The following is a 26,360-nucleotide window of genomic DNA, read 5'->3' as shown; positions in this document are numbered from 1 at the left end:
TCACATTGGCCCTGTGAATAGTTCTCTCAGATAACTAGTCCTCTGAATGGGCCTCTCAGTTCACTACACTTGTGAATAGACCCCTTGTTGGGCTACATATCTACTCTATAAGACGCTTGAATGAACATAGTCTTTGTCTGTCTATTTGTCTGTCTTTCCTTGAGTGAACCCTCTATAGAAATTGAGTCCCATTATAGAAAATTGTTGATCTGTTTTCAACATTTGCTTCAATGTCATTATCAACCACAATATGGTATCCTGTCCTAACTGTGAGAAAGCTACCTGTTAAATGTCCAGTGGAGGGCACAAAGCACTGGGTTAAAAATATGAAATCATCTTTTGGGAATTTGACAGATATGGAGGGTTCGAGTTTGATCGGGGGGACACAGCAGAGAGGAATTATTAGGCTGGAGGATGTTTTGGGTTTTAATGGCCCTACACATTCCTAACCATGTAGTTCTCCCTCTTCCCCTCTCTGCTTGTAATTTCAAGTTGATGCTGGCCTGTTAATTATGATGATAGTGTCATGTAATCACAGATTTCCCTGGTTGTGAGGTTAGGTGTGTGTCTAAACCCCAGCAAACTGGTGCAGCCTTAAGCTGTCTTGCTGTGTTTCCCTTTTTCTTTTCTTTTTTATGAAACAAATATATATTTTATTATATATTGTATTAATATACAGTTAGGTTCGGAAATATTTGGAAATTGACACAGTTTTCATAATTTTGTCTCTGTACGCCACCACAATGGATTTGAAATTAGACCACTGAGATGCAATTGAAGTACAGACTTTCAGCTTTAATTCTAGGGGTTGAACAAAAATATTGTATGAAACATTTTGGAATTGCAACCATTTTCAAACACAATTCCCTTGACTCGGCCATTGCAGAATATTCAACTTCTTTGCCTTATAAAGCTCCTGGATTGCTTTCGCAGTATGTTTTGGGACATTGTCCATCTGCAAAGTGAAGAGGCATCCAATCAACTTTGTTGAATTTTGCTGAATCTGTGCACAGATTATATCCCCATACACTTCAGAATTCATCCGGCTGCTTCTGTCTTCTTTAATAAACACTAGTGACCCAGTGCCATTGGAAGCCATGCATGCCCATGCCATCACACTGCCTCCACCATCTGTTTTGTGGTATGCTTCGGATCATGAGCCTTTAACATACTCTTTTCTTCCCATCATTCGGGTACAGGTTGATCTTTCCAAAGAATGCTGTTCCAGAACTAGGCTGGCTTTTTCAAATTTTTTAGGCTTATGAATGATTTGCACCTTGTGGTGAACCCTCTGTATTTGCTCTTATTAAGTCTTCTCTTCATGGTAGACTTAGATAATGATATGCCTACCTCCTGGAGGGTGTTCTTCACTTTGCTGGATGTTGTGAAGGGGTTTTTCTTTACTATGGAACCTACGATCATCCACCACTGTTGTCTTCCGTGAACGTCCAGGCCATTTTGTATTGCAGCTCACCAGTGCGTTCTTTTTTTCTCAGAATGTACCAAACTGTTGATATATATATATATATATATATATATATGTGTATATACAGTGGGGAGAACAAGTATTTGATACACTGCCAATTTGGGCAGAACATTGCCCAAAGCATCACACTGCCTCCGCCGGCTTGGCTTCTTCCCATAGTGCATCCTGTTGCTATGTGTTCTCCAGGTAAGCGACACACACGCACCCGGCCATCCACATGATGTAAAAGGAAATGTGATTCATCAGACCAGGCCACCTTCTTCCATTGCTCCGTGGTCCAGTTCTGATGCTTTCATGCCCATTGTAGGCTCTTTCGGCAGTGTTACAGGGGTCAGCATGGGCACCCTGACTGGTCTGCGGCTATGCAGCCCCATACGCAACAAACTGTGATGCACTGTGTGTTCTGACACCTTTCTATCAGTACCAGCATTACGTTTTTCAGCAATTTGAGCTACCACATGCATCAATGCACTGAACTGATGTTCAGTTATGGCCTTCATTATTCATAAGCGACAACTCCTCAGACGGTTTGGGAGAGTTGAAAATCCAGAAGTCTACGCCTGCAGTAAGCACATCTCACCAAACCATTATGTTTCTCATTGCAGTGCTTGCTCAACTAGGAAGCCCATTCTCTTGCCAGCCACCATGATTAAGCTCACAAGCGTCTGACCTAATATTAAGAGTCACCACCGAACAACGAGACAAGGCTGCCTGTCCGTCTTCCTACCCATCCACCTCGGACTGTGCTTAGCCAATTAGCACAGCCCCCCTGCGGGACCCTAAGGCCCTTTTGAGAAGCCATGACCAGGATGTGAACTCCTGCTCTTGAGGCCAACAAGGCCTATCCTCTATTTGGGTTACTCCCACGGTTCTCTGGTGCAACCTGGACTTTGATCTAATTCAGAGAGACACAGAGTCAGAGGCGAGTTACAGTATCTAACTGGGCCTACATAAATCAGCTCAAGAGGGGAGGGAGCCGGAGACTGTTTGGTACTTCATAGTTTTAAACTGTGATTGTTACATCCACTTTTTGACTTTATGCTTCTTGAAATTACACTGTATAAACCCACTGAAAGAAAACAATAACTGTCTTAGAGCCAATAAATATATTTTATGGGTGGCTGAATTACTCCTGCCTACATTTTTAACCAGAATCTGTACCCTAGACTTCTTTTATTATTCTCCTACATCTTGCATATGTGGAAGCAGATTACAGCAAGTAGTGGTTTGTGATTTTACTCTTCCTAAATATGTTTCCTAATGTCCTGTATAATTTAATATGCAGTGTATGACAAGTGGGATTCAGTCATCAGGTGGATTCAGTCATCAGATGGTTCAGTTATCAGGTGTTTAGTCATTACATGGATTCATTAACCAGAAAGATTCAGTCATCTTGTAGATTCAGTCATCAGGTGGATTCAGTCATCAGATGGTTCAGTTATCAGGTGTTTAGTCATTAGATTGATTCATTAATCAGAGGGATTCAGTCGTCAGGTGGATTCAGTCATCAGGTGGATTCAGTCATCGGATGGTTCAGTTATCAGGTGTTTAGTCATTAGATGGATTCAGTCGTCAGGTGGATTCAGTCATCAAGTGGATTCAGTCATCAGATGGTTCAGTTATCAGGCGTTTAGTCATTAAATTCATTAATCAGATGGATTCACTCGTTAGGTGGATTCAGTCATCAGGTGGATTCAGTCATCAGATGGTTCAGTTATCAGGTGTTTAGTCATTAGATGGATTCATTAATCAGATGGATTCAGTCATCAGGTGGTTTCAGTCATCAGATGGTTCAGTTATCAGGTGTTTAGTCATTAGATGGATTCATTAATCAGATAGGTTCAGTCATCAGGTGGATTCAGTCATCAAAAGGATTCAGAATAACAGCTGTAACCAAGACAGAGATATTCAGAGGGCATCCAGCATTGTGCCGTGACGTAATGCTGTTAATCGAGGAGCAGGTTATAATCCCTTTTAGGAGAATTTTGTGGGTACGTGGTTTCGTCACTACCACAATTATGTCACTGCCATGATTATGTCAGTATCCATGACAGCACAGTATAATGATGTTCCATACCGATGTGTTGTGTGCGTGCAGGAGTGAGTCATCATGACTGTTTTTGATGCGTGTGTGAGTTCACACCAAATTAATTCGTCACAGCTTGACACTTCTGCTGAGAATGCCAGATTATATATTACGTAAACTCCTGGATTATTTTCAGTTCATTTTGACCAACTGACAGTTAGGAATAAAAATCCCTTTTGCCAGGATCAGGAGTACACGATGGAGCCTGTTGTACTGAGAAGGTTACACTACAATGACCTAGATGACAGCAGTAAACTGGATTGGCCCGGCAAGACTGCGCTGAGAGAGAACCAGTGGTCTGTTTTACAGTCTGTAACAGTACATGTTTACATCTGAAGTATTAGTAATTTAACACGTCACTTATCCAGAGCAACTTGCTGTTAGTGTTCGTCTCGGTTTGGTGGGGGGACAACACGCCCCCCACGCAACCCCACAAACCCCACACAACAACTGCTGTGAAATAAAAATAAACTGTGAAGGGATGAGGGGGCGGAAGATGTGGAGCTATTTTAGGTAATCTTTGAAAAGATAGGATTTCAACAGTTATTGGAAAATGGAAACTGGTTCTATTACTCGGGTGTTCCGGACAAGAAAGGGCATTGACAGGCCTGAGTGGCCCAATGGGAGGCGCATAGAGATCAGAGGTGGCAACACAAACCTGTGGCGATTCTTATATTTCTTAGAATAAAACAATATTTTGTTGCTGCCGACATCAGGACTCAATCTGGAGCACTACATTGTAAAAAAAAAACATTGGCGGAGTTGCCTTTTTCTGTTTCATGATCCGAATTGGAATGATCACTTATGTCCGACTGGATCAAACGGGCAGGAATTGGTAACAACTGGAGTCGGCATCCGCTATGTGACGGCCCAAAGCAGTCTTTTCACTTCAGTCCTCTGTATATGCAGGCACTTTTGCTCATTCGTCATTCTTATTAACACTGCCAAAGGTCTCATGAGGTAAAAAAATGCCCTTGGGTGTCTTAAGCTGAAGTTTAATGGGTTATATTTATCTGCCCTAAGGTATTCTGGGATTTATTATTATTATTATTATTCTGTACAGCAGGTGCACCGAAACGCCTTTAAATCTGGAGATGCCCAGTACGGTAAATCATTCTGTGTGTGTGTACGTCTAAATGAGTAGAGTCACACACAGGAATTTTACCTAGAACTTTACAGATTAGTGTGGTGCGACTTTCATATGATTGCGTTAATTTGAATAATCTCAGGGAACTCAGTTCGGTCTCCTTGAGTTTTCAACTCATTCAGGTCGGAGTTTAATTTTAACAGCCCTTTGGCTCGAAGTCAGGGGATTGCTTTTGTACCTGTATACAGTGACCCCTGATATTACAGAGGTTACTAAAGACATACAATAATGCTGTTCTCAATTTAGGAAGCTGATTTGTCTGGTAACTGATATCGTCTTGTGATGTGAATGAGCAACAGATTGTTATGCTAAACATCTCCTGGACAGCCACGAGTCAAAGACACCTAGCATAAACATCTGTAGAGACTCATAGTGTATAGTATAGCTGTACACATTACTAATGGCATTGGAATGTAAAACATCACCAGTAGTATATTAATGCTCAGATTATATGAAGCAGATTAGCATGCACTGGATTTTGAGCTTTTATCCTCTTCCACACACTGTATGTATTTGTAGCTTTTTTTTTTACAGCCAGATCTAGATGTACATCTAGTACACCACACTTGTTTCAGGGTGTTCCAGCAGTGTGAATGGCGTAGAAAGCAAATCGGTAGGTTGAATATAGAACAATACAAAGGTGAAAGTGACTCAGAATCTTGTCACAGACATGCCCTTAGTCACAGTATACTGGCCATATACAACTGCCTTTTCTTTCTTATTGTTCTTATTTTTTATATATTGTTTTGTTGTTTTATATATTAAAAGTGTGAAGAAAACTGTGAAAAACATGTACTTTTTTTGTGGAAGTTAAAATAACCACAAAAAATTAAATTATATATGGAATCGGGAATTAAAAGAACTGCAAACATAAAAATATAAAAGCTTTGATAGGCCCATACCAAAACAAAGAATTATATGCATCATTGAACTACAGCATGTCATTCTGCAACTTAGTATTTTCTGGAAAGTTCAAGTCCCAAATTGGTTATGCCACTAAACTGAACAGTATATTGGCCATGAACCATAAATCCCTGAGATACCTGTTAAAATAACATTTTGAGTAGACAATGTTTTCCAAAGCAGCTGTGTGAATAATGTCAGAATGCCATATCACGTGTGTTTCAGAGGACTATAAGACAAAGCAGAAGATTACAGCCAATGTAATACAGCTGAGTCAAATCTGTCCTTGCTTTCCTTTTGGTTTGTCAACCATAGCCGTGTTCTGTCAGCCATCAGCGTTCTTCTGAGAACAACAGGAAACAGATGTATGTAGGTATAGAATTTTTTTCTTCTGTGCACGACAAGAAACATATGGTTGTGTAATTAAGCAAATAGTGATGCACACTTAGGGTCTATGAGAAAGGCAGGTACAAGAGTTAATAGAGAAGGTTATTAGAAGACTTGTATATGCCTCTAATCTGAGCCATGTCTCGGGTCCAAGATCTTACACAACTTACAGTTGTGATTGCAAACATTACAATGGGTCATCCCGCAAATTGAACCCACTAACCTAGCAGTGCATGACAATGTCATAAATATGTCTTACAGTTAGCCCATTGTTAACGAGCCTATGTATAAAGCCTAACATATGGTTATAAATTCTTTGCTACACCTTAATGTAGTGCTCATGAAGGCATTTTGAAGCATTTATAAGCTCAACTTAATTTGAAGTGGGACCAGAATGGATCTTCACATAGGTTAAAGAGAATGTGTCTTAACATAACAGGTTAAACAGAATGTGTCTTTACATAACTGGAATATACATGCAAAATTCCCTTGGATGACCAGTTTGCAAATGTGGAAGATGGACTTGTTTTATGACTTCTCTTTTTGTGAACTTGTTGGCTCTGACAAACTGAGAATCATAATGGGGAAGTAGCCAATATTGCTGGCGGGTTTGTCTCTTAGTGTCGTAGGTTGAGGGACAATATTACATTTTCCAAGTATCATCATTAATCTATTGTTCATTTGTGATGATTATTATCATCATAATATTGACTGAAATGTTTTCCCACATACTGCTTCTCAAAATAATGGTAGTTCCTGTCAATAAAGTGTGAAAAGGCATAGAGAATCTTCTGTAAGTAACTGGATAAAAGCATTTGCTGAACAATGGAAATGTAAATTCAGCAACACAACTTTTGCTGTTTTTGTATGGCTTAGTTGTGGTGCATAAAATAATCATAATCATGTTCCAACCCCCTGACAATCTGTTCGGTCAAAAGTCTTCCTGCGGCTGAATGTAGCTGACTACCTCGGCTCTACAGTGTTACCCGAGGAACTTATATTATTGATGGCATGCCAGCCCACTCACTGCTGCCAGTGTACATTGGGATAGTACAGGCTACTGCACTCCTGCTCTGGCCCTCTCAAAGCCCCGAAGCTCTAACCCAGCAGGCACAGAATGCACTGTAGCCACTTTCCATAGAGCTTTGACAGCCCTGCATTCATGCCACCCTGTCTTTCTGTGGGGGAAAGAGAGAGGGGGAGTGGACACATGAGAGATTTAGGGAAAGGGGAGGGAGAGAGAACCCATGCTAGCCTGGTTATTCCCTTAATTGATGTCCCCTTTGATCTGATCTTATATGCAATAAAATAAAAGGGTTTTATTCCAGCAATTGGGTGGGAGAAAACAACAGTTTCACCCCATCAATTGTCTTTGACACAATACACCAACAGTAAAGACTACTGTATCTCCCTGACGTGTTACTGTACTAATGGTAAAGACTAAAGTATAATCCTTACATGTTACTACACTAACGGTAAAGACTACTGTATCATCCTGACATGTTACTACACTAACGGTAAAGACTACTGTATCATCCTGACATGTTACTACACTAACGGTAAAGACTACTGTTTCATGTTGACATGTTACTACACTAACGGTAAAGACTACTGTTTCATGTTGCTGCTCTAACAGTAAATGCTTTATATTCTGATATGTTATTACATACCTGGAACACTAAAGAAGTGTATTAACCACTACAATTCAGCACAGTTGCCACGATAACAAACATATTGTGTCTTGATCGGCTGTTATTCCTCTATCTATAAAACCTTGTTTTATTTGCTGTAATGTCTACTGGTTTTTGACTCTTTTTTTTGTCCACTTTCTGTTTGGACAGGAAATAAGTCTCAAGACAATGGCATTGCAGAAATGGAGGAGCTTCCAGTTCCTCAGAACATCAAGATAAACAACATCACGTGTGACTCTTTCAAGATTAGCTGGGACATGGAATGTCGATCCAAGGACCGCATTACTAACTACTTCATTGATTTGAATAAGAAGGAGAACAAGAATTCTAACAAATTCAAACACAAGGTAACACATGCAACAAATGTTCTTCAACTTTGATTGCGTGCAGTCAAGTTGGTACGTGAGTGCTTTGTGTAACACCCCACTGCTACTTTGTGGAAATAGTTACAAGCAACAGCCAATCAAAATATTTGTTTTTGTCACATTTGTTTTCCCGAACACTGGTTCCGAACTGTCATTTCAAGTTGAACGGATGAGACTGTACGGACCTTTATTGGTTTAAGGGCTAGTAAAGGTTTCTGTAAATGTTTAGGCAGTCTATTAAATGTACATTTAAGTCAACCCAAATGTCCGTCTGACCAGTTTCAACTAAAATTGTTCAACATGAACTGCACCAGCTGTAGCTGTTTTTCTATCTGTGTTTAAAGTTGTCCCTACTACCATACATTTCAATCAGTGTTTAAGGTTGTCCCTACTACCATACATTTCTATCTGTGTCTAAGGTTGTCCCTACCATACATTTCTATCTGTGTTTAAGGTTGTCCCTACCATACATTTCTATCTGTGTTTAAGGTTGTCCCTACCATACATTTCTATCTGTGTTTAAGGTTGTCCCTACCATACATTTCTATCTGTGTTTAAGGTTGTCCCTACCATACATTTCTATCTGTGTTTAAGGTTGTCCCTACCATACATTTCTATCTGTGTTTAAGGTTGTCCCTACTTCCATATATTTATGTCTATATTTAAGGTTGTCCCTACACCCCAACATTTCTGTCTGTGTTTAAGGTTCTCCCTACTACCCAACATTTCTGTCTGTGTTTAAGGTTGTCCCAAATTCCATATATTTATATCTGTGTTTAAGGTTGTCCCTACTTCCATATATTTATGTCAGTATTTAAGGTTCTCCCTACTACCCAACATTTCTGTCTTTGTTTAAGGTTGTCCCTACTACCATACATTTCTATCACTGTTTAAGGTTGTCCCTACTACCCAACATTTCTGTCTGTGTTTAAGGTTGTCCCTACTACCCAACATTTCTTTCTGTTTTTAAGGTTGTCCCTACTACCATACATTTAAGTCTGTATTTAAGGACGTCCCCATTGGTTTTCAGTCTGTATTTAAGGACGTCCCCGTTGGTTTTCTGTCTATTTAAGGACGTCCCCATTGGTTTTCTGTCTGTATTTAAGGACGTCCCCATTGGTTTTCTGTCTGTATTTAAGGACGTCCCCATTGGTTTTCTGTCTGTATTTAAGGATGTCCCCACTAAGCTGGTGGCGAAGGCGGTGTCACTGCCCATGACAGTGAGAGGGCATTGGTTCCTGAGTCCCAGGACAGAGTACACCGTAGCGGTCCAGACAGCCTCCAAACAGAGTGAAGGGGACTATGCAGTCTCCGAATGGAGTGAGAAAGTGGAATTCTGCACTGCTGGTGAGAATGGGGGAGAGGGAGCGAGGGGGAGGGGGATAGGGAACAGGAAACCAGGGAAAGAGAGGAACAGAACAGATAGTTTGGATGTATACAGTAGAGCTGATGGAAGACTAGAATTGCACCAATGTCATCTTCATTGGAACTCTGGTCATAGGGACAGACAACCCCAAGCCTCCAGGGTCACCAGAACTAACGGAAAATAGTAAATACTAATGCATTATACTGACATGTTACTACACTAACAAACAGTAATGACTCCTGTGTCTGCCTGGAATATTACTACACCAACAATAAAGACTACATGGCATCTTCCTGCCTTGTTTGTCTGTCATTTGACAACTTTCTCCAGGTTTAATCCCCTAGAGAATTGCTTGTCAAAAAGTGCTTCTTATGTGCTTTCAAATAATTATTTTTACTCTCCACAGACTACTCTACTGTGCATCTGACACAGCTGCTGGAAAAGGCAGAGGGGATAGCTGGTAGGATGTTGAGATTCACAGTCTTTTATCGAAACCAGCAGAAGGACTACTTTGATCAGGCGAGGTATGTATAGCATCTTCCGCTGAATCACTTTCTATGGGTAATGAGAGAGCCGATATTGCTATTGAATTGCTCTTCTGTGGTCGAGACAGTAACCACTAACATACTAATGTTGCACTCAGGGTGCTGAGAATAGCCGCAATATGATCTGTTCATTATTTATAGTATTCTATCAGATAGAACATCTTAGAGCTTCTAGTTTTGTGAGGTGATCAAGCCAGTCTGATATTTCAACATAAGTAGCTGGCCTAGCTGGTGGCCATGGTATGCCTTTTTGTGAAGTTGAATTTGTTGATAATGTTAATGACATTTAGTATCACAACGATGAACGGGTGGGGACCCAAATGCGGACACAGAGGCAGAGGAGGGCGGTCCAAAGTATTTATTGAACAACCAGGCAGTGGGCAGGCTCGTAGTGGTGGACAGGCAGGGTTCGTTATCGGGCGTTCAGATGGTCGAAGGTACAGGAGTGGGCAGGCAGGCTCGTGGTAGGGGACAGGCAGGGTTTGTTGTCGGGCGGTCAGATGGTCGAAGGTACAGGATAGGGCAGGCAGGCTCGTGGTGGGGGACAGGCAGTGTTCGTTCTCGGGCGTTCGGATGGTCGAAGGTACAGGAGAGGGCAGGCAGGCTCGTAATCCGGAAAACAGGCAAGGGTCGTAACCGGGGAATAGAAGGACAGGTAGACTGGCTGATGAACACATAGAACGCTAGAAACGACTGTACGGGACAAGACGATCTGGCAACTGCCAAACAGAGAACAGGGTTTAAATACACGGGGCTAATAGGGAACCGGGAACACCTGGTGAGGGGCGGGGACAAAACAACAGGTGAAACACATCAGGGTGTGACATTTAGTGGTGTTTAAGAAATAAATCTTGCATATTGGTGGACTGTGTAAAGTGACACATGGGTAAAATGACATTCCCTGCCAAGTGGGAAAAGCCCCAAGGATGGGGACATCCTAGTAATGATTGCTGCCAAGCAACCATCATAATTAATAAAGCATAAAATGTAATTAACTTTAATGCTGGACTTAGCTAACCGGAGACTTAGTCTCACGTCAGACAGGATTTGCAGTAGGGTTACAGTAGTCTGGAGTCAGGTATTTTCAAAAGAGTGGCTGCCAATCTGGAAGAAGCAAGCAGAAACAAGCACATGCCTATTGCTTTGGAAACCGGCATCCCTTGCTGGTGAGCTACCGCATAACTATGAAGGCCTATCTGAAGTCTTTGGTTTGGTTCTAGAGTGCACAGCTTTTTTGAACTGTTTTTGTACCTGCACATCTTCAGCAAACAAACCACAGAAGTCCCCAGGTTGGGTTAGTGCAACATGGCTGCCCAACCTAATAATAACAACCAACTTTAATATGCCCATCTATTCAATCAGCCCCAGGCAATCACTTTTGAGGTCTAACGTGGTGTGGTGTTTGCATGTTGATTGATATTAACGTGGTGTGGTGTGTTGATTAGCCCCTCTTCTGATTCCAGAGAGCTGCAGGACAACCAGATGCTCCCAGCGGTGAAGGACAATAGCGGCAGCCACGGCTCTCCTATCAGTGGCAAGCTGGAGGGAATCTACTTCAGCTGCAACACAGAGTTCAACACAGGCAAGCCCCCCCAGGACTCGCCCTACGGCCGCTACCGCTTCCAGATCCAGGCTGAGGCGTTGTTCAACCCCAAGACCAACCTGTATTTTGGGGACTTCTACTGCATGTATACAGCCTACCACTACGTCATCCTGGTGCTGGCGCCAGAGGGCTCTCCAGGGGACCTCTTCTGTAAAGGCCGCCTCCCGGCACTAGACATCTCTAACAACCACTTCCTGACGTGTACCCAGGAGGAAGAAGGGGCACGGCTGGTTTTCCACCATGCACAGGACGTGATCCTGGAGGTGATCTACACCGACCCTGTGGACCTGGCGCTGGGCAGCGTTGAGGAGATCCAAGGACACCAGCTCAGTAGCATGTCCACCCTCAACGCTAAGAAGGATCCCAGCTGCAAGACCTGCAACATCAGCGTGGGACGCTAACAGTGCAAGCTGGCTAATTAGTTAACTGGTTAACCAGCTAACTGTGGTAGCTAGCTAATTGGCTAATCAGCTAACATGCTAACTTTGCCAACAAGCCCCCTCCACACCATCCTTTCCCCATCTTCCCCCCCAAAAAACACAAACTGTTTGACTGTTTTCATTTTCTATCCAATATTGCGTCTCTCTGCAGCAGCAGCATGTGTTTTTACAGCTATTAACAGTCTATTATTTTACCTTCAGTTTCTGCTTCACATACTACTGGTTAGGTTAGAATTGTGCTTTTCTATATTTAGAGGAGGGTGAATGGGTATGCGGGCGGGTTAGGATGTTTCTGCATGGTGTTTGGGCATAGTCCACAGTGTTTCTTTAACCCTACTGGCTGTAATAGACCTCTATCATATTACAGACCTATGATGTCATGTCCTGCAAATGCTAAAAACATAAGCTCAAGCTGCTTGAAGCACCATGGTAACAGCTTCCACAAGGCATGAGGATTTAGTATTATGTAACGTCATCTTGTAATGGAATGTGATAACTGGATAATTCTCGGCCCGGGACGAAGTCTGGTTGCGCGTCATAGAAATCTGGACTGAAGCATGGTAGGTTTTAACATCAGTCTGATGTCATCACATCAAAATTGTCCTCTCCTGGGTTCTGTGTTATGTATGTATTACCATTACCAGAAAACCACCTGTGTTCAACATAATAAACGTGACAAAACGTATATAGAAAAATATTTATTTTTACTGTGTAGAAAATGAGCAAACAAGGGGAACAATACAAACACTCTAATCTTTAGATTTAGAAGAATTCTCGAAATATTTCAGTCAAAGTTTAACGAGTGTGCATTAAAGCTAACATTAAAACCACTCTGTGTTTCAGGACATGATCCTAACCACGACACATGACTGGATTTAAGTATGATGTCACATCTAACCACAAGAGATTGTAGCACAACAATTGAACAGTATACGTCGGTTGACATGCAGAGTCACACAACAACATTGTTGCAATTAACTGCAGTGGAATTCACTTGAATTCTGTCTGAACGTGGTCCTGGTTGAGGATTCTAAATGACGACCATCAAATAGACTTTCACAGGGTTGAACTGAGTGGTGCCTGCTGCAGTTCATATTGCACCATACCCATGTGGCATCTGTGACAGATTGCTTCGCAGCCACGACGCTGATTATACTGCAGTTATGAGAGCAGGTATGAGAAAGGTTCACTAACCCAGCGACCACGTCTGTACTTGGAGGGAGAGAGGGGTTTCAGGTAAAAACCACCAGACAATGGAAAGGACACCGTATATAGACATAGAAATTCTAAACCTTACCGCCAAACAAACATACATTAATGCATGCCTTCATCATAATCTTAACTTCAATCTCCTGCATTCATTCCTTTCAGGGGCCCGTTTCTTTGAACCATTTAATTTTAAATCGTTTGGTTAGGGGTTTCAGGGTGGGTTACGGCTTAGGTTTTGTATTGGCCACGGTCTCTTTTCTGTAACTTCACCGTGAGGCCAAAGTTAAAGTTCAGCATTTTATTAGTCGCATACACATTGCAGCAGATGTTGTTGCGGATGTGTAGCAAAATGCTTGTGAATAAGCTCCTGGCCAATCTAATGCATAGTGTCCGTCCTGCCACAATCATGTTAATCATACAACAATTTCAAATGTTGCAATATCTCAAAGTTAGAAAAATTGCATATGGTATAGGCTTTGGCAAAAAATATTTATATATATGTTAAGTGCCATATCAAGTTGAATGTCCATTCTTCATCCATTTGCATTGAAACACCATTTAAAGCTTATACCCTTTTCAAACAACACATGGACTGTGGCGCCACAGAGAGCTTTGGTTATGGCAAAGATGTATATCTGTAAGGGCACACTACAGCTTTTCAAATGCCGAAACAAAACCTTCTCTGGAGATGGCTTTGAACCGCCACCGGATCGGCGTTACCTTAGTCTGTAAAGAAATGCCATACCTGAAGCTGTCAACCAAATAATCATGAAGTGCATTAGCGCAGCCTGGTTGTCGGCTGTCTGGGTGCAGACCATTCTCCCCTTAAAAGGTTCATTACAGTTTATTTATACCAACAACATAATTAGTTGAAATAAAATGCACCTTGCTAGCATGTTATCCAAACTGAATTAAAACAGCATGTAGCACATCAATCTGCAACGTTTATCTATGTCATGGAAATTATACTGGACATTCTATGCTGTAGTTGAATTCTCTGGTCTGACAGTATACTGCCGCTTCTGATGCGTCACTTTTAATTGTCTGAAAGGGTATCAGTTGCCGCTATCCACACATTACTGTAGCGCCATTGAATGACAGAAAATGGTACAAGTATCGTTAAAATTGTTAGAACATTCCCGTGTTGCCATAGTAACAAGTCATGTTCTAGAACACTGTGAAATAATTGCATCTTTGTCCCAGACGACAACAGGCCTCGTTTAAGAATATAACTAATCTAAAAAGACCCTCTGGTCCATCAGGTTTGATTGAAGGTAAAGTGCATTGCAGTTTTAGTAGATGGAAAAAATGGAAACAAATAATGTCCAGTAGAAACACATTTTGGTCCACATGTCAGCTGGGCTTAGTGTTGGGGATAGAGTCAGATGGGCTTAGTGTTGGGGATAGTCAGATGGGCTTAGTGTTCGGGATAGAGTCAGATGGGCTTAGTGTTGGGGATAGTCAGGTGGGCTTAGTGTTGGGGATAGTCAGATGGGCTTAGTGTTGGGGATAGTCAGATGGGCTTAGTGTTGGGGATAGTCAGATGGGCTTAGTGTTGGGGATAGTCAGATGGGCTTAGTTTTTGGGAATATTCAGGTGGGTTTGGTGTTGTGGATAGACTCAGATAGTCTTAGTTTTGGGGATAGAATCAGATGGTCTTAGTTGTGGGGATAGAGTTAGATGGGTTTAGTGTTGGGGATAGACTCAGATAGTCTTAGTTTTGGGGAGTCAGATGGGTTTAGTGTTGGGGAAAGACTCATATGGTCTTAGTTTTGGGGAGAGACTCAGGTGGTTTTAGTGTTAGAGATAGAGTCAGATGGTCTCAGTTTTGGACTTAATGTTGGGGATACGGTCAAATGTTCTTAGCCATTTCCTGCTTACTGAGCAGGACTTCCAGAAGGCGGAGCTTGGCCTTAAGGTTCTTGTACTCGTGGTACTCCTCTGCCAATAGGATGCGGTCATCTTTTGTTGCCGTCCTGAATAATAACATTAATAGATAATTAATTAAACACACCATAGAGCCCTGAGATCTCAACGACTAACAGTGTATTTGCAGATATATTGAGTATACCTGCTTTTGTTTCTTTGCGGTCTGATTATGGTTAGTATATTGAGGTTATGGTTGATAGCTGTCGGTGTTAGGGTTAGGCTCCATTGCTGGCTGTGAATAAAACTCTTCTTACATCTTTTGTGGATTCCTGTTTTATTATTGCTTAATGCCCAACAGGCCATACCAAGTAATTAATTAAACCATGCTAAACTAACTCAGCATCTCTTCACATAATTTGATTACCAATTTACAACAGTAGGCTGTGCAAAAATAGCTTTTACTTTGTAACTGATCTGTGCTTCATCATAACATGTCATCTAATGGTAAAAACTAAGTTGATCAATAACACATGAAACAAGTGCCGTTCTACATCTTCCATCCAAACCATGAGTTAGTAGCAGCAGTCAGCCTCCCCCTCCTCTGGATGCTCTAGTATCTGGCCAGGCAGAACCATTTATCAACTTCATCAATGACCAACTAAAGGCACACCATTGTCTGTTTTTAAACCGAGAAATTAGCTGAGTTTTACCATTACCCATGACCCTTGTTGGTCTCTAAAATATTTGCTTATATGATATTATTGTAAATATTATTATGCGATAATTACCTTCCAGTCTGTTTGTAAAACTGCTCCTCAAACTCTCTCAGAGCTTTACCGCGTTTCTTTTTCTCTTTCCGCGTCTCTCGAAGAAACTCCAGCAGCTCAGACCTACAATAGTTAAACAACAACGGTTTACTGACATTATAGTTTATAATCACAATAGTCTATAAACACAATGGTGGAACAGCAATAGTTTATTAACACAATGGTGAAATAACAATAGGTTATAAACAGTATATTCATTAGGACAATATGTTCTTAGTTTCTAGCTTTCTTAGGGTCTTGGTTAGGGTTAGGTTTGGGTTAGGTTTGGGTTAGGTGGCTGTACCTGGAGGCCTCGTGGAGGTTGGCCATAGTGACACCTGGCTGCTGTCTGACTGCTTTCACCTCGTCCAATGGGGACACAAAGGCTGGGTCACTGTCCCTGTCGCTGTCTTCCTCTCTGGGAGCAGGGTCAGAGGTCACCCTGCAAGTGGTCGTGGGACATTGTTGTATGTTGTCTTCATCAGAACCTTCCTCTTCTTCCTGGAGCGTAAAACCCCTGTTATTACTTAATAACAGATACACCTGTTTATAAATACATCTAATATTACCACACATTTCTACAGGTACACCTGGAATTACCACACCTTTCTACAGATACACCTGGAATTACCACACCTTTCTACAGGTACACCTGGAATTACCACACCTTTCTACAGGTACACCTGGAATTACCACACCTTTCTACAGGTACACCTGGAATTACCACACCTTTCTACAGGTACACCTGATACTACTACAAGTATCCAAAAACACACCTGATTCATTATTACATCTAGAAGCACATCAGATATTACTATGTACACCTCTACAGACAAACGTAATATTACTGTATTTATATCTAGAAACACATCTGATATTATAACTATGTTTGTTATAGGAGAACGGGTATCTTGCTATGGTTGTTAGAGGAGAACTGGTATCTTACTATGGTTGTAAGAGGAGAACTGGTATCTTACTATGGTTGTTAGAGGAGAACTGGTATCTTACTATGGTTGTTAGAGGAGAATTGGTATCTTACTATGGTTGTTAGAGGAGAACTGGTGTCTTACTATGGTTGTTATAGGAGAACTGGTGTCTTACTATAGTAGTTATAGGAGAACTGGTATCTTACTATGGTTGTTATAGGAGAAGTGGAGCAAAGGAGATGTTTGACAGTCTGGTATCGGTCATAGAGGGGCTTGACCAGGTTCCTTTCCTGCTTGGTGCCCTGTGGACATTTATAAAATATATATATTATACAGCTACAGAATGACATCAACAACATTTTCTACAGCTGTCTACACCTGGTAATGTTACACCATCGGCAGAATAATGTCTTACAGGGCGTCCATGCAGACTTTCAAAGTACAACAAGCATTTCTGGAGTGTGATCTTCTCCAGCGCCATCTGTCTCTGGCTCATCTCCTGCAGACACGGACGGAGGAGAAAGAGAGAGAGGTAGAAAGAGAAATTAAGATTGAGGAAGAGAGAGCGTGGGAGAGAGATTGTGAAATATGGGTAGTCAAGTGTGACTGACAGCGTCCAAAACAACTTACAAATACAAACCGGTCGCGCTCACTCGAGCACACAGACACCAGCTGACTGTAATATATATTCAAGTCACAGAACACAGTCCATATGAAAACAGAACACTGTATGAAGACCAACAGAACACAGTCTGCAGAAAGACCAACAAAACATTACGCAATGTGGAGCGAGACATGCTGAGAACATGCTGTCCCTACAGATGGCGTCACCTTCATATTGTCTGGCAGACCGAGGTCCTGCCGTTTCTCTCTGAGGCGTCGCAACAGTCCTTCTACTGTCTCCTCCAGGGAGGGTTTACTCTGCTGTTGGTGATCTGCTGCCACCTGCTGGAAGACACCGTATCTGCACATCTCTGACCCACCGTCATTATTTTCTTTCTCCCCCTGAATCTTTTGTCCTTTCATCTCCACCTCAGATTGTTTCAGCTTCAACTCTACAGTGAAAGACGACATGAGAGAGCGACAAATGTTTGATTATGAATGTGTACACACAGAATACGCACTTTATCACAACACACATCATGCTGGGGAGAAAGTGTCTAACAATGTTCATAGTATTTGGAGTTTCACTCTTTCGACTCACAAACATTAAATAAAACAGAACATACGGTTTCAAACTGTTTTGGAATGTTTTGTTTCGGTGTTATGTCTGGATGTCTGTGTAACAGAGAAACTGCTGCTGGTACCTTTGAGCTGTTTCCGTGACTTGGCTAGTTCAGTCATGAGCTTCAGAATCTCTGGATCAGCTGTTTTATCATTGTGAGACGGCTGGAGCAGACAGAAGAACACGGCAGTCAGCATGTTGCAGTACAATCCAGAACCAGCAGAGGGCAGTAAGTCGCTTTACAGCACTTAGCTCTTTCACCATTATTTTCAAGTTCATTGAGAAAATACAAATTATCAGTGACAAACATGCAACAGAAAAAGCCAATAAACAATATACAAGGGGAATAAACAATAAACATAAAATTAAACTAAATACTGCAACACCTTTGATAGATTTAGCAAGTGCGGTAGTGAGGTAGTGAGGTAGCTGTTGTTTAGTTTGTTTTCATAGGAGTGAGGTGTGATAAAAGTGTGAAGCTTTTTTTATTGGTTCATGTCACCAAACTGAAATTAGAGACGATTGTTAGCTTTAGGAGTGACCAAAGTGAGTTGGAACCAGTGAGATGGTTGGTGCTAGTTAGAGGTTTAGTGCCAGTGAGATGGTTGGTACCAGTGTGGTAACAGTTAGAGGTTGTGTAACATTGAGTGGTTTGTTACGAGGGAGTTGGTAATAGTGAGGGGGTTGATACCAGTGAGGGGTTGGTAATAGTGAGGGGGTTGATACCAGTGAGGGGGTTGGTAATTGTGAGGGGTTGATACCAGTGAGGGGGTTGATACCAGTGAGGGGGTTGGTAATAGTGAGGGGTTGATACCAGTGAGGGGGTTGATAATAGTGAGGGGTTGATACCAGTGAGGGGGTTGATAATAGTGAGGGGGTTGATACCAGTGAGGGGGTTGATAATAGTGAGGGGTTGATACCAGTGAGGGGGTTGATAATAGTGAGGGGGTTGATACCAGTGAGGGGGTTGGTAATAGTGAGGGGTTGATACCAGTGAGGGGGTTGATAATAGTGAGGGGGTTGATACCAGTGAGGGGGTTGGTAATAGTGAGGGGTTGATACCTGTGAGGGGAATAGTACCTTATAGTTCATCTCTTGTTCAAAACCTTCCTCAAACAAGCGTATTTTCTTCTTCAGTGTGTGTATATGTCTGGAAAGCAAAGGAATGGAGGGGAACTCTTCTTCCTCGCTCGTCTCTGCTCTTCCCAAACCACGTGTCCTGGGAAACACACACGGGAGAGACTTAAACAATGCAGTCATTACAAGTCTACAGCAAGGCCGAAAACAAGGCCTCCTCCACCTAACTGATCTCCTCCATCGAACTGACCTCATCTAATTGATCTCCTCCCCCTAACTGACCTCCATCTAACTGACATTCATCTAAGTGACAACCTCCATCTAAATGACTTCCATCGAATTGACATCCATCTAACTGACATCCATCTAAGTGACCACCTCCATCTAACTGACATTCATCTAAGTGACCACCTCCATTTAAATGACTTCCATTGAATTGACTTCCATCTAACTAACATCCATCTAAGTGACCACCTCCATCTAACTGACATTCATCTAAGTGACCACCTCCATCTAAATGACTTCCATCAAATTGACTTCCATCTAACTGACATCCATCTAAGTGACCACCTCCATCTAACTGACATCCATCTAAGTGACCACCTCCATCTAACTGACATCCATCTAAGTGACCACCACCTCCATCTAACTGACTTCCATCTAACTGACATCCATCTAATTGACCACCTCCATCTAACTGACATCCATCTAATTGACCACCTCCATCTAACTGACATCCATCTAAGTGACCACCTCCATCTAACTGACATCCATCTAAGTGACCACCTCCATCTAAATGACTTCCATCGAATTGACTTCCATCTAACTGACATCCATCTAAGTGAACACCTCCATCTAACTGACTTCCATCGAATTGACATCCATCTAACTGACATCCATCTAAGTGACCACCTCCATCTAACTGAATTCCATCGAATTGACTTCCATCTAACTGACATCCATCTAATTGACCACCTCCATCTAACTGACTTCCATCGAATTGACTTCCATCTAACTGACATCCATCTAATTGACCACCTCCATCTAACTGACTTCCATCTAAGTGACCACCTCCATCTAATTGACCACCTCCATCTAATTGACCACCTCCATCCAACTGACTTCCATCTAACTGACATCCATCTAATTGACCACCTCCATCTAACTGACATCCATCTAATTGACCACCTCCATCTAACTGACTTCCTTCATTTCATTGACACACACACACAAGTAGATAAAGTCTTACAGAATGAAGTGCTGTGAGCATGGTGGCGAGGGTGCCGTCTCTGGGTCCGTGTTGAAGCGCTGTGATTGGCTGAGGCGGGAGCAGCGCGGGGACGGCTGGGGGCTGTTGCCATCGGTAATGTGGCATAGGAGCCCTGGGCTCTGGGGGTCTCTGACCCCCCCGTCCATCTGGGGGTTCAGAGGGGACGGCAGCAGGGCCAGGTGAGCTGCTGCTAGGCAGGCAGGGGAGACAACATGGAAGTCATTGTGATACACAGAGGGAAGAAAGACACAGACCCAGACACACACACACACACAGATAAAGACCCAGACACACACACACAGATACAGACCCAGACACACACACACAGATACAGACCCAGAAACACACACACACAGATACAGACCCAGAAACACACACACACAGATACAGACCCAGACACCGAGATACAGACACAGACACACACACACACACACACACACAGATACAGACAAAGATACAGACACAGAGATACAGGCCCAGAAACAAACAGACACAGAGATACAGACCCAGACACACACAAACAAACACACACACACAGATACAGACACAGAGATACAGGTCCAGACACACACACACACACACAGATACAGACACAGAGATAGACTAGTAACAGAAACCACCAGTTAAATATGTTCTAGTAAAAAAAAACACTGTTCAGAAAAGATCCACAGGACTTGACATCAAGGACTAAAAATACTCAATTTGATTTAACTCAAAACCCCAAAATAGCTAGAATTACATTAACAAGAAACATAAAATGAAACAATATTTTCTGAGATATGTAATATCACATGATTTCAGAATTGTGACATTAAGCACGTTTTTATTAAATACTCCATTTGTTTCTCGTCTCCTGTACTGACATTCTAGTAAGAAACGTGTGCCAACCTGAACGTGATTAGTCCCTAGTGCTTTTCTTTGTGCCAACCTGAACGTGATTAGTCCCTAGTGCTTTTCTTTGTGCCAACCTGAACGTGATTAGTCCCTAGTGCTTTTCTTTGTGCCAACCTGAACGTGATTAGTCCCTAGTGCTTTTCTTTGTGCCAACCTGAACGTGATTAGTCCCTAGTGCTTTTCTTTGTGCCAACCTGAACGTGATTAGTCCCTAGTGCTTTTCTTTGTGCCAACCTGAACGTGATTAGTCCCTAGTGCTTTTCTTTGTGCCAACCTGAACGTGATTAGTCCCTAGTGCTTTTCTTTGTGCCAACCTGAACGTGATTAGTCCCTAGTGCTTTTCTTTGTGCCAACCTGAACGTGATTAGTCCCTAGTGCTTTTCTTTGTGCCAACCTGAACGTGATTAGTCCCTAGTGCTTTTCTTTGTGCCAACCTGAACGTGATTAGTCCCTAGTGCTTTTCTTTGTGCCAACCTGAACGTGATTAGTCCCTAGTGCTTTTCTTTGTGCCAACCTGAACGTGATTAGTCCCTAGTGCTTTTCTTTGTGACAACCTGAACGTGATTAGTCCCTAGTGCTTTTCTTTGTGCCAACCTGAACGTGATTAGTCAATAGTGCTTTTCTTTGTGCCAACCTGAACGTGATTAGTCCATAGTGCTTTTTCTTTGACCACTGAGATTTGCATCTCCTCATTTAAACAATTTCTGATACCCACTGGCGATAGCTTTTCCCCTTTGTTTAGGTTTAGGCCATCTGGTCTTTTTCATCATTACAGCCAATATGACCCACTTCCCGTTTGAACCTACAAACAGAAACATCATTGCAAGTGGCAAGGTTCAGAGCAGTGACTCATGCTACCCTATACCCACCGCCAACCCCCCACCCCTCAACCGCCTTGCCAACCCCGCCTCTACAAGTCACGTGACTGGTGTGGACCACTGACGAGAGAAGTGGGACACTACTACTACGCAAGAGGAGAGGAGAGGGGCGCTAGGAGAAAAACAGAGAGAGAGAGAGAGAGAGATGGAAGGAAGGATTAAAGAGGAGGGGACACAGCAAGACAGAGAAGATGGAGGAGACAAAAAGGAGGTTGTGAGACTGTGAAACGTGTCAAACTGTGAAGAATGTGAAGGTGTGTGGAGTGAGTAGCATGTTAAAGTGTGTAGCAGGTAACGTGGCAAGACTGTGATAGTGCGTGGCATGTTAACGAGTGAAGATGGTTAATATGTGTGGCATGTGACATGTTAAAGCATGTTGAGTGTGTGTGAGGGAATTTCCTGCTCATTTAAGTTCATATTCTATAGCTGGCTGGTGGGGTGTGCAGCACACCAGGGAGACAAGTGGGGGAGAGAGAGATTAAGGACAGAGGGATAGAGAGAGGTTGGGGGAGAGAGGGAGCAAACAAAAGAGAGAGAGTGAGGGAAAGAGAGAGACAGGGAGAGGGGTAGAAATAGAGAAGGAGATGGGTAGAGATAGAGACAGAAAGATTGTAAGAGAAGGAGGGGGAGATGGGAAGAGAAGGAGAGGGAGATGGGTAAAGATAGAAGGGACATGGGTGGAGAGAAGGAGATAAGAAGAGATAGAGGTAGATGTGAAGAGATAGAGGGAGATGTGAAGAGACAGAGGGAGATGTGAAGAGACAGAGGGAGATATTTAGAGATAGAGGGAGATGTGAAGAGATAGAGGGAGATGTGAAGAGAGAGGGAGATGTGAAGAGACAGAGGGAGATGTGAAGAGACAGAGGGAGATGTGAAGAGACAGAGGGAGATGTTTAGAGATTGAGGGAGATGTGAAGAGACAGAGGGAGATGTTTAGAGATAGAGGGAGATGTGAAGAGACAGAGGGGGATGTGAAGAGATTGAGGGAGATGTGAAGAGACAGAGGGAGATGTGAAGAGATAGAGGGAGATGTGAATAGACAGAGGGAGATGTGAAGAGACAGAGGGAGATGTGAAGAGACAGAGGGAGATGGCAAAAGAAATAGAGGGAGATGGTCAGAGATAGGAGGAGATTGTACAACAATAGAGATGGAGATGAGAAGAGATAGACATGTGTAGGGATAGAAGGAGGGAAGAGATAGGAGACAGGTAATGAAGAAGGGGAAGAGATAGGAGACAGGTAATGAAGGAGAGGAAGAGATAGGAGACAGGTAATGAAGGAGGGGAAGAGATAGGAGACAGGTAATGAAGAAGGGGAAGAGATAGGAGACAGGTAAGGAAGGAGGGGAAGAGATAGGAGACAGGTAATGAAGGAGGGGAAGAGATAGGAGACAGGTAATGAAGAAGGGGAAGAGATAGGAGACAGGTAATGAAGGAGGGGAAGAGATAGGAGACAGGTAATGAAGGAGGGGAAGAGATAGGAGACAGGCAATGATTGCAGCATTAGTGCATTTATGGCTACAACACTTGATGTTATTAATAGCAGCCGGTCTGAAGTGACACCCGTTGACTTCACTTCTATCCTCCCATCTCTCAATCTCTCAATCTCTCTGTCCTTCCATCCCTCAATCTCTCTATCCTTCCATCCTTCAATCTATCTATCCTCTCATCTCTCCATTCCTTATTCTCTATCCTTCCATCCCTTTATCCCTCATCTCTTTACCCCTCCATCCCTCTTTCCCTCCATACCTTTATCCCTCCATTCCTGTATCCCTCCATCCTTCTACCCCTTCATCCCTCCAACTCTCCAATCATCTCCCATCTGTCCATCCCTCTATCCTTTAATCCCTCGACTCATTCATTCCTCTACCCTCCACCCTCCTCCATCACTCCATCTCCATACCCCTCCATCCACCTAAATCATTTTTTACACAATTACATTACAAAAACACAGGCACAGTGTTTGAAATGTTCCTGTTACTTTTCAAATCTACTTTACAAAACAGAAGTTACAGCTGTTTGTCAGAGTTTAGTGGGGAAAGGTAGTTGGCTAACATCAGCTATCAACCTTCTCATTTGCGTTGCTATGGAAACCCACAGAACCTGCAAAAGTGAACATATGGCGCACGTATCTAAAACAGTCACTACCGCCACTGCAATGTATTATTTCTGAAATGTTATCTACAACCAATGTACTAATCCTACTCATATTTCCCCCTAATCCTACTACTAGAACTAATTGTCTACTCCTCATGATTTACCCTTCTCTCCAATTATGATCACTCCTGCTACTACAACTACTTACTTTTAATGGTACTAAATAGGCCTACTACTGCTTCTACTTCTTATTTTACTACTACCCTTACTACTCATATTAACACTACTAATGCTGCTACTCCTAATACCACTACTACTACTTCTACTAATTAACTGCTATAACTAACTATAAATGCTCCTGATACTATGACCACTACTCCTACTAAATACCACTACTACCATCGGCACTACAATTATTACTAATGTTATATTATTACTATTAGTGTAGTATTTTTACTACTCTTAATAGTAATACTAATGCTCCTACTAATACTACTAATGATAAAACAAATTGCACTACTACTGCAAATAATACTGCGCTTACTACTATTACTGCTACTATGATCACTATTACTCCTCCAACTCAACTACTTCTAACACGTCTAAAACCGTTATCCCTTCTGAAACTCCAACACACATTCTCTGCCCAGTAAGGTAAGACACAAACACATGAGGTAAGACTCTATTTCCAAAGCATGTGACATTGCGAATGCATGAGATGTGACGAGAGAAGAGGAGCGAAAGGAGGGGAGGAGAGGAGTGCAAGGGGGGGAGGAGGGCTATGGGGCAGCATGCTGCTACGTGTCTTACCTGGGGGGCTGTTCTCCTCCCAGGGTGAAGGGCTGTGGAAAGAGCCCGGACAGCAGTGAGACAGGACCTGGTGGTTCTCTAGGGTCTGGGTCTGGTCCTTACCCCCCAGGGGCGGAGGGGGACTTGTCTGAGGTGGGGGACTGGAGTCAGGAGAGGGTCCCAGTGAGGAACAGCCATCCACCTCCAGAGCCTGGAGTTTCAGCAGAGAGCTCTGCAGACAGAAACAGAACATGCTGCCCGAAGAACACATGCAGAACCTGTCTGCTCAGCCTGAATATGGTCCACCGCCCTCTGAGCCAGGCTGAGTCCCCAGCCTCTGATCCAGCCTCTCTTTGGATCCACAGCTTCTAAAACAGCCGGCGGTCAGTCTGTGGTCCTCCAGTCACTGAACCAGCCTCCAAAACAGCCGTCGAACCATCCCCTGAACTAGCCTTTCTCGGTCCCCCCGATTCTCCAGTCAGTCGACCAGGCGGTGACCAGTCCAGGCGAGGGCAGCGGAGTGGTGAAGGAGACGAGGGTGTGTGTCCGCCGTGCCCCTGCAACGTGCCACTCTCCGTTTCAAGCACGCAGTCTCTCGGTCCCTCTCTCTCTGAAGGAGCTCAGCTTGCTGTTCTGTGTTCTATGGAGCACTGGTTCTTTCTGTGTGTCTCCTCTGCTGCTGTTCTAACACCTCTCTCTGTGGCTGGGTTATTCATGCAGCATAGAGGAGGGTTTCTGACGTCACACACCCCAGGGTTATATTCTGGGCTCTGCTCATCTGATAGGAGTAAAGGAGTGTTTGGAGGGTGTGGACGGAGGGAGGAACCAAGGAAGGGAGCACGGATGGGAAAGAGGGAGGGGGGAGATATGAGCGGCTGTATGCGTGGGAAAGCGAGGGGGTTTTTCTCGTGATGAGCTCCAGCTTGAGGCTTTTCCCGCATCGCTAAGGGAGGAATAACTGACATCACAATAAGCTGCTCCGCCCACCTGCTCGACTCCATTCATAAAACACAGCTAGAAGCATCGTCTCCTACACAAAAGCGCGCATGCAACACACACCCAAACTGTACAGTCGTCACGGGCAGGTAGTCTCAAAGGGGAGAGGTGCTGTGGGAGGGAGCAGATAGCTATGACTGTACACAGCCCACGTCTCTAACCTGTACTTGTACAATGTGGGCTGCTGCCTCAACCCCTCCGCCTCTGTCTACTCCAAGGCCAACTCTATGTCCTTCTCTTCCTGTGGTGAATGATGCTCTATTCTCATCCTCTGCTCACGCTCTCTTTTCCTCCACTACAGCGTGA

The 26,360-nt window shown here is 43.1% G+C and overlaps 2 protein-coding genes across 6 annotated transcripts in view; one reads left to right on the top strand and one right to left on the bottom strand.

The window, feature by feature from the left end:
* Positions 1 to 15,417, top strand: part of phyhiplb (phytanoyl-CoA 2-hydroxylase interacting protein-like b) — a 27,860-nt gene extending 12,443 nt beyond the window's left edge. The window contains exons 2-6 of one of the 4 annotated variants that reach the window (XR_829187.5): positions 7,851 to 8,047; positions 9,238 to 9,412; positions 9,838 to 9,955; positions 11,422 to 12,579; positions 12,863 to 15,417. Coding sequence is in view for 3 of the 4 variants with exons in the window: in XM_010897660.4 (XP_010895962.1) it covers positions 7,851 to 8,047; positions 9,238 to 9,412; positions 9,838 to 9,955; positions 11,422 to 11,980 (1,049 nt within the window). In the remaining variant the exon portion in view is untranslated. Of the gene's footprint in view, positions 1 to 5,927; positions 5,992 to 7,850; positions 8,048 to 9,237; positions 9,413 to 9,837; positions 9,956 to 11,421 lie in introns of those variants that run through there. The other 3 variants (XM_010897662.4, XM_010897660.4, XM_010897661.4) reach the window with 3 other exon arrangements.
* fam13c (family with sequence similarity 13 member C) lies at positions 14,782 to 26,360 on the bottom strand. 2 transcript variants are annotated; one of them, XM_020047629.3, is made up of 10 exons: positions 25,080 to 26,360; positions 20,381 to 20,591; positions 19,135 to 19,273; positions 18,137 to 18,218; positions 17,661 to 17,884; positions 17,245 to 17,328; positions 17,036 to 17,131; positions 16,208 to 16,404; positions 15,886 to 15,987; positions 14,782 to 15,204 (listed from the first exon to the last, which is right to left on the bottom strand). In XM_020047629.3, the coding sequence occupies exons 1-10, from the start codon at positions 25,327 to 25,329 to the stop codon at positions 15,081 to 15,083; spliced, it is 1,509 nt and encodes a 502-aa protein (XP_019903188.2). In that variant the 5' UTR covers positions 25,330 to 26,360; the 3' UTR covers positions 14,782 to 15,080. The 2 variants fall into 2 exon arrangements, with proteins under 2 accessions (XP_019903188.2, XP_010895965.2); XM_010897663.5 differs by having other exon boundaries at positions 20,381 to 20,588.

This window comes from Esox lucius, chromosome 6, assembly GCF_011004845.1.
Source record: "Esox lucius isolate fEsoLuc1 chromosome 6, fEsoLuc1.pri, whole genome shotgun sequence".
In the NCBI taxonomy this organism is placed as follows: domain Eukaryota; kingdom Metazoa; phylum Chordata; class Actinopteri; order Esociformes; family Esocidae; genus Esox; species Esox lucius.
The sequence above is the reverse complement of the archived record's forward strand: the minus strand, read 5'-3'. Positions and strand labels throughout refer to the sequence as shown.

Excerpts from the sequence above, each read along its gene's own strand:
- fam13c (XM_020047629.3), bottom strand. The coding sequence starts at position 25,329 with ATGTGTTCTTCGGGCAGCATGTTCTGTTTCTGTCTGCAGAGCTCTCTG. Across the intron at positions 17,132-17,244 it reads AAAGTCTGCATGGACGCCCT|GGCACCAAGCAGGAAAGGAA; the intron begins GTAAGACATTAT and ends AAATGTCCACAG. Across the intron at positions 15,988-16,207 it reads AACCTCCACGAGGCCTCCAG|GTCTGAGCTGCTGGAGTTTC; the intron begins GTACAGCCACCT and ends TAACTATTGTAG.